The 8,636-nt window shown below is 40.6% G+C and overlaps 1 protein-coding gene across 13 annotated transcripts in view; it reads right to left on the bottom strand.

The window, feature by feature from the left end:
* Positions 1-130: 130 nt before the first annotated feature.
* LOC102679904 (lachesin-like) overlaps positions 131-8,636 on the bottom strand; it is a 282,869-nt gene continuing 274,363 nt past the window's right edge. For 5 of the 13 annotated variants that reach the window (XM_031509086.1, XM_031509084.1, XM_031509087.1 and 2 more), the window contains one exon: positions 136-330. In XM_031509086.1, the coding sequence (XP_031364946.1) occupies positions 221-330 (110 nt within the window). In that variant the 3' untranslated portion in view covers positions 136-220. Of the gene's footprint in view, positions 331-8,636 lie in introns of all 13 variants that reach the window. The other 8 variants (XM_031509089.1, XM_031509081.1, XM_031509082.1 and 5 more) reach the window with 4 other exon arrangements.

Raw genomic sequence — 8,636 nt, 5'->3', positions numbered from 1 at the left:
AAAAAAAAAAAAAAAAAAAAAAAAGGCGAAAGAGGCGTGTTTTTTCCATTATCTTGGACATATCCAATGGAAAATATCGAAGGTATCGTCGTACACGGCTCCCCCTCCCTCCCTCACCCCATAGGGGATGCGACGATATCGCAAAGGTCACGACAGGGCGCGAGAGGAAAAGCCATGGTGCTGGACGAACATCGGCCACGTTTCCCCTCAGATCCATCCTCTAATTCGCCGTCTGGGGCACGTACGGGGGCATGTAGGGCCCCGTGAGGATATACTGCACCGCAACCACCATCAACTGAGGGGCGCTCCATCTTATGATGTACGCGCTTCCTGAAACAGAAATGCATTTTTCTCGTTTACTCGCAGCCGCCTTGTGCACCCGCATCCGGTACAAGCATCGTGTCTCTATTCTTTCTCGAGATAAAAAAAAGAAGAAGCTAGGGAGATCGGTGTCTGTTCGCTCGCGGGCGCGTCGTTTTCTTGGGTTTATACGAGAAAAAGAGAAATATGCGTATACACGGATGTGGAAATTTCGAGGCGAATAGGAAGAAGCATATTGCTATCCGTCGTTGGAATTCGCTTGTTTCTACCGTTATCGAAACGGCCGGTTTCGAGAATTGATTGTATCTCAAGTACGAAGAATTTTATATACGGAATACGATATATATATATATAATATAATTTGAATAGAATTTGTTTGCGTTCTTTTTCGTTCGATGCCAAATCCAATTGGAAGGGAGGAGGATTATAATTTTCCGGTTACGCGAATAGCAAACCCCCGGATTACGTTTTGTTATTGGCTTATGCCGTAAAATCTGATCATATTAATCAATGCACGCGTAGGCATGCCGTCGCGTGACTGCTCGACGTTCCTAATTTCCAAAGCTTATTATCGTAATTATCAGGTGTCAAAATGTTCGAATTTCGTTTAAAATTTCGAGTTATCTCGTCATTGATTCGATTGAGGAAATTTTCCGAGATCGTACGCGCCTTTTGAAATTCACGATTCGACGAGAGAGAAGATACAAAAAAAAAAAAGATGGAAAAATATAATCAAAGAGGCAAACGATTGAGATATATTTATCGATATTGACCAATAAACGTCTCGTAAGAATTCTCACGGTTGGTGTGATAATTCGTACGTAGGAAAATAACGCGTTTGGAAGGAAGTTCTTTAGAGGGGGGAAAAAAATGATATTTATTCGAGCGAATTTTCCTTAAAGCTTGCCCCATCGAAGGAAGTTTCGTGCGTCGCATCGTTCAGAATTTAAATTAACATTTAAGGTAGCACATTTTCGAAATACTTGGCGTGCACCGGCATACGTGGTGAACGTTCCGCCGGCGAAAACTTGCCGGAGGGGGGAAGAAAACTCGTACTCTAAGCAAGGAAAAAGCGAAGAGTCTCGGGCGGAACTTTTAGTCTAAAGTCCCTCGGGTGTTCCTTTCGCGCTATCTCTGATCTAAGCTCGCCGAGGCAACGACCAAGATCTCATTGCTTTTCCAATAAATACACCCTTTCTCGATATATCGGCGGGAGCCGTTCCTTCTATCACGGATGCTGCACCTAAACTCTCTTGTGTCGAAGATGCCGATCTTAAAATAAAATTCTACAACGTTTCCCGCTCGCATTTCCGATGATTTTCTACGAAAATATTCTTTTGAAACGTATCTCTAAGTATTTTTAAAGCATTGTGAGGATGGGTAGAAAATACCCGTTGGGATTTCCAGAAATACGAGACATCGATCTCGTTTCGATCTATGATTTATACTTAGGGGGATGAAATAATTTAATAAAATTTAAAATAAAAGCGAAACGAAAGTTTATTAAGATTGAGAAATGAAAAAATTATATGATATGAAGAAATAATACAAAGTCTGAGTAAAAATTTTCTTTCTTCTTCGTATAACAACAAGGTTTAATTCGAAGAGGAAAAAGAGAGGATAAGAAGAATAACTGACACCAGTCGATTTCTTCTCTAATCCCTGACGATCTCGTTCGAAACATCGCGAAATCAAAGTTACCAAGAGAAGCCCCTGAATCTAAGAATCACCTGTCGATCTGACAGCAAATTCTTCGCCCTATCGTTTATACGCGGCGTCAGGTGTGCAGAACATGAAGAAAAGCGTTTTATCTCTACACATATATATATACACACGGTAGTATTATGTCACATATCAATTTTTCGACGTTTAATCGAAATATCATTTTTAAACCGCCCGTATCCCTCTTCTTAAAAATCCAAGCTAGCTTCCAAGATGTATGGAATTAAGTGGCAACTTGTGAAACGTATAATTTATCGCGTCTCGACTATTTATCTCGGGTCCGCTCGAATGTAGCAAATAGAGTTATAAATAATCCGAGGGTAGAATGTAGAGTGGAAGGGGGGAGAGGAATATATCGGGTAAATAAACGTCTGGAACGTTGAATTCGTCGGATCGCGGCCGAAATTACAAATCGCGGTATCGGTTATCGCGGCCGATGAAAAATTTCAAATTGGATGCCGGTCGAAATGACAAAAGCAGCAGCCTTTCGTTTCACAAAAAAGTCCTCCCCCTTTCCAATTCTTCCTCCTCGTAAGATTTTTATTTACATCCACCGTTCTGATTTATCGTTGATCACGTTTCTCCCCCCGCCTCGCCCCTATTCCACCATCCTCGCAGGCGACGCGAGTCTAGCTGCAAGTTTCGTCTGAGAGAGATACACACACACACACACACACACACACACATATATATATATATATGTGTGGCTTCGGCTAGAATGGTTGAAAAACAGGTGGACGAAGGAGGGATGGCACACACTCCCGCGAAAAGGGACACGCGCGAGAAGGGAACAAAGAAACGGGGAAAATAGACGAAACGAAAAATCACAAAGAGGCGAAATGAGAAAAGCATTGGGTGCCCGTGGAAATAAAACGGCGAACGGGCGAAGGAAGGAGCGTGATGTCGCGGGTGGAGAGGATGGAAAGGGTGGAGGAAGGGCGTAAAGAGACGAGGAGACGAGGGAGGTCCACTTCGCTTCTTATCGCGGATCGACGTAACGGATCGTTCGGTATCGCGAATATGTCAACCGTAACCGAGGAATCGGGCATTATATAGTGAAATAAAAAGGATTTGAAATATTCCGGCGGCCATTGGAGCGGAACGCGTAGACGTAGGTATTATTATTGACACTTCGCTTCTGGCCTGGAAGAATTATGTATTTTTCATAGCGTATGTCGGCGGACACGGTCGTTCGCGAATGCAAAGTAACAAGGTTGGCGACGACCGGCCGAAACTGCACCGTGACGACGACGCGGCGACGACGACGCGACGCCGGCGACGTAAACTCGATGTACCTCGCTCGAGATAGAGAGGCGATGTCGAAAAGTTCTCTCTAAATCGGAAAACGCCACCGTGAATTTTAATGCCGGGCTGCGAGATATCGACAGCCGTCGATACGAGGGGAACGAGGGCCCTCCGTTCGAGCAGGGCGTGTTTATTACACCGATTATTAACTTCTTCTTTAGACAGTTCCCCTAATAACAAAGCGTTTAATCGTGTCTTTGCGCTCGTAAATTTTTCACAGTTCGATTTCAGTGCAACGCTTAGAATTGGAGATTTTGTTTCGTCTATTCGCCTCCAAAAAGAGGGATTTTGAAATTCAAATTCCTTTTCTAAAGTACTTATTCTCCTCCAAATTTTATTTTTCTTCACGATACGATTGATCACGATTTTGTACTTTATTAAAGTTGCTCGAATTTCCCCTTTTCAAAAGGGATTTCGTTGGGATATATTTCGTTCCACGATACGACGCAGGGGCGTATTCGATATTGATATTTCATACGCGTTATCCTTCGTTTGGTTTCACAGCGGCGATCGAAGATTCACGGTGGAATTATTCATGGAAAAAAGCAAATTGGCCGCGTGTGGGTTGATGCGATTTCGCGGCGCTTTTTTCGAAGCCGCTGCGAGTTACGTCGCGAAGAATCTCGGTTAATCCGGGTGCATGCCGGTGAATTTTAATGCAACGTCTCGATATCGACAGGTGTCGACGTTGGCGAAGCCGTGAAATTTTTCGATGACGCTCACCGTCCCTGCAGATTTATTATCATCCATCCCCCATATCCATCCCCGTTTCCTTATTCAATCAACATTTGCCAATTTTAAATCAACTCGAATCTGTCCCGACAACCGATTAACCGTTCCTCGTTTTGTCGATACGTCACTCAACTTTCGCGACCGTTATTGTCTCTGAATGTCATTTAACGCATCTCTGTTATCTTCTTCTTTCCCGATATTTTATCGCTTTATCGTGAATCGAAAATTTTTTATCACTTTTGTTTTCTTATTTATTGACGTATGATCCAACGATGTGACATGATGAAAAAAAAAAAGATAACATTGATTTGAGAAATGACGGAAGATAGAAACTAATATCGTCTGAATGGAAGAAATCGTTCGCCGTTAATAATCTTGATAGAACGCGTCTCTCAGTTTTTCTCCCTCTTATTCGAAAGCCCCATCCACCCCGCGAATAATAAAATGTTGTCAAAAGAAGCAGTGGAGAGGGGAGAGGGGAATTGCGGAAAAACTGGATTAGCCCAGTCATCGATTTTCGTAACGCCATCTCCTATCTAGCTTCTCGTTTTTGCGATCCATTAAAACGACGCTCAAACTTCCCTATCGCTAATTTAATCAACGATAAGGGGGAACTTTGGTCGCGTACCGTAACGCCGGTGGCAAACATTTTTATCAGCCGACACCGGTTTGCTTTTTCGCTCTGCCCATTTTCCTTTCCCTCCTCCTCCTCCTCCTCCTCCTCCTCTCACTTTCTTTTTACTTTCCTTAACCAAAACTTACAATCTCGCCGTTTACTTTTTTTCGCCTCTTTCTTTCTTATCTTTTTTCTTATTTTATTATTATTAACACAACGCATCGTTCCACGAAAAAAAAAAAAAAAAGAAAAATTCCTCCCTTCGTCGTAAATTCAACGTCGCTCCTCTTCCAATCTATACGATTAATCTCTCTTCGAACGGAATAATCTGCGGATCAAACACAAAATGATTCTTTTCTTTTCTTTTTTTTTTCCACGCCAACACATTTAGATAAGCGTTGTCAAGTATCAAAGGAGTGACACGTCCGCCTACCTATCTCGCGCTCACGAAAAATGAGGTGAGAGGTGATTCTTTTTCCTTCCGGCACGTCGAAAGGGAGGGAGAGATGGGAGGAGATGGCGCGATCAGCTTATAGCGATCGTATCGAGGCATAAGCCGACCTGATTTACGATCCGTGCATCCACGCGAAATCTGCGCCGTACATCCACGTTCCAATTTATATTTATTGCAACGCAAACATCGTATCGTGTGCATATTGGACGTCATGGAACAGCCAACGTTTCGGAGAATCAAACGTGACGTTAATGGAAACGGTTGCCAGTCTTTCTTTTCCTTTTCCTTTTCCTCTTCCTTTTTTTCTTTTTTTTCTTTTTCTTTTTATTTCACACAGGAAGGGAGGGAGAAGATGGGAGCCGACAGAGCCGTCAGCTTTAAGTGGCAAGACGAGGCCAGTTATAACGTTATAAATCGATGAGGGGGGAGAAATGAGGTCGAAGGGAATAAGAAGGTTATCGAGTTATCGCTTATATATCGGCGTCGGATGGATGGAGAGACAAGGGCGAGGGTGAGGAGAGGGTGGAGAGGATCCACCCTCTCGTAGAGTGCTCCTACACTCGTGGCACGTGCAATTTGCGACGTCTAAAGTTACTTGTAACGTGCCGTTGTTTTAATGGCCGCGGACGATATCGGAGGCGAGTCAGCAGAATTTTCCGCGATCGAGACTGCATCGAACTTGGAATAATAATTTCGGGATAAATAAAGGCTGTTCAGGATCAGGAAAAATTGGCCGGTCTGAAGTTTAATCAAGGATATATGAGACATCGAAGGCAATAATGTTTCAAACCAGTTGATCGCTGAGAAATATTTCGATGTTTTTTGTTTCTATCGTTACAAGTAGTTCCGTGGTGAAAAGTTGTTTGATAGATTTTAATTTTTTTTAGAATTATTTTAATCTAGTGAAAATTACGCGCACATATTGCGCATTTACCCTTTTAAAGATGTTAAAGGCAAAATTTATATAATAATAGTTGAAGTTAATTAACGAGTAAAGTTACTTCCTTCGATCAATCACTTCAATAATTTATCGTTCAAGGTATAATAATAATGGCAAATATTGTAATTCCAAACCGAAAGTTATATGAAAAATGGATCAACTATAATAACTACGAATAAATGCTATTTAATAGGTAATTGTTATAACATAATTGGTATGAAAATATTTGACACGTATTTTCCTTTTAATCTTTTTTAATCTTCCATCGTTCATGATAAAGAGATGAAAACAATTCTTAAGATAAAAGTTGCGAATCACGTTCTATTGAATATTTGGAATAATATAAATAGAATTGTGTACATGTATATGAATATTGTATTTCTGAATAATAACTCTCTCTCTCTCTCTCTTGCGATTTCAGGCAATATCATTTTATTCGTGGCCAGTGAATTGGTTCAAACATTTTGTGTAAATAGTTCTGCGAACAAAAAGAATCAATGAAATTTATAGATCAAAAAATTAGTAAAAAAAACACGAATAAATTGCAAGTTTAATTTTGATCAAAAAACGTTATTATTCTTGAAATGTGTTTGCATAATTTGTAGAACCGAGTGTCTACGCGCATAAGATTAAATTAAAATACATATTCACGAGTGATGAGAATTACGATTACAATTATAAAACTTGTTAAGCAGTGTATTAGCGTAAGATGCAGCAAAAGTTTAATAAAAAAAATCTAACTACGTTAAACAAAGAATTATTATCCAAGTAAAGTATTTAAATTTATATAACTTATTAAAGTTAAAGTTAATTCAATATTTGCAATTTTAATTTAAATCATTTGACAGGCCGACCGACAGACTGATAAATAAATGAACAATGAAAATAAATAATTCCCAATATCTAATTTTAAACATTGTTTAAAATTTTAAAATGAGTCAAATATTTTTTACGACAACTACATTATATTATTTATACATTCTCTCCAAGAATAACAACTCTTTCCCGCGATTTCACGAAAGCATCACTTTATTTCTGAATTGGCTCAAACAATCGTAGACCGCGAAGAAACTCGTCAGATAACTCGAATTCCTAGCATTGTTGCCGTATGCAAGCATTCGACCTTCGTTCTCTCGATCGCGCACTTAGGATACGAAACCTATCCGGACCAAGAATATCTCGTTTTCTTCGTCTTTTTCCTTTCGGCATTCCCCCAAGGTGTCTTTAGTCTTTCAGCCGGATAAGAACGAGATCTGTCCTTCCTCCGTATCACCCACGCATTCATTTGTCACCCTCATCATCCCCTTCGCCTATCCTATATATATATATATATATATATACACACACACATATATGTCTAGAGGTAAATGTGGCATTTGTACCAGGGGTTGCCTCGCCCCATCGACGCGTATACATCACGCATGTGGAAGGTAAGAGAAGAATACAGAAGGCTCAGGAGAGTAGAAAGCTATCCTTCGTTGACCCTTTTATTCCTCGCAAGGAAATTACCCGAACGAAACTGTGCCTCGATCTTGAGCTTTCCTCTTTTTTCCCTCCCTTTTTCCCTTTTCTCGCACGCCTCGTTTACCACGTTTCCTTTATCGCGCGAGCGACTCCCTTTTATATTTATAGGCCGAGTTGGCGCATTTTTTTTTCTTTTTTTTTTTTTTTTTTTTTTCGGTGGAAAAGGGAGAATTCGAATGAAATCGGGGACCAGGAGAGTTCCATCGTTCCGTCGCGGGAAATATGACTCGCAAATTACGTTCCCGAGAAACGAGATTTTATTATCCGCGACGTGGATTTGGTCTCGGGAGTTCATTCGAGCCGCACATTTTTCTCCATTCCCGGACGGATCTATTTATGTCTACTTTGAATTTAGAAGAAAAGGATGGTTCTCTCTCCATCTTTCTTTCTTTCTTTTTTCCTTTCTTTTTTTTTTTTTTTTTTTTTTTTTTTTGATTCGAAGATGAGCTTGGGAAGGAAATATTACTACTTTAACTCGATAACGGAAACCGGCCGATGAACCGGAAGTTTCCAGGAACGACGAGGTAACCGGTTTGAGAACGACTCGGTGGCCGTGCAACGACGTTGTACATATGTACTTGTACAAATTTCGTCCACCATAATTCGCGACAACGAAGACTAATAGCCGTGCCGTTCGCCGGTCCATTTATCACGCGAATACACGCGACTTAATGCTCCGTTCGGACGCGGTATAAACACCAGCAGATTTCAGTTAAGACCGATAGTTGATGGATTACACCGTTTGAAACCGTTCCTTCCTGGCCAAAATCTCGTTCCTTTTTTCTTTCCAAGCGTAACAAAGCGTAACGATACATTTTAATTATCGTTGAAAATTGAACAACGTCTTATTGGGAAAGAAATAGAGAAAAAGAAAAGATTCCAAGTCCAAATTTACCGTTCAGAATGTTTCTATAATGCATTCTTTTCTCGAGATATTTTATGAATTTTTATTTTCCAATCCACGTACGTAGAGAAGAATGTAAATCGAAAGGAAGATGGTGAAAAAAAAAAAATTACGATAA

Source organism: Apis dorsata, unplaced genomic scaffold, assembly GCF_000469605.1.
Source record: "Apis dorsata unplaced genomic scaffold, Apis dorsata 1.3 scaffold_127, whole genome shotgun sequence".
Lineage (NCBI taxonomy): Eukaryota > Metazoa > Arthropoda > Insecta > Hymenoptera > Apidae > Apis > Apis dorsata.
Note: the sequence above shows the minus strand (reverse complement) of the source record. Positions and strands in the feature narration are given on the sequence as shown.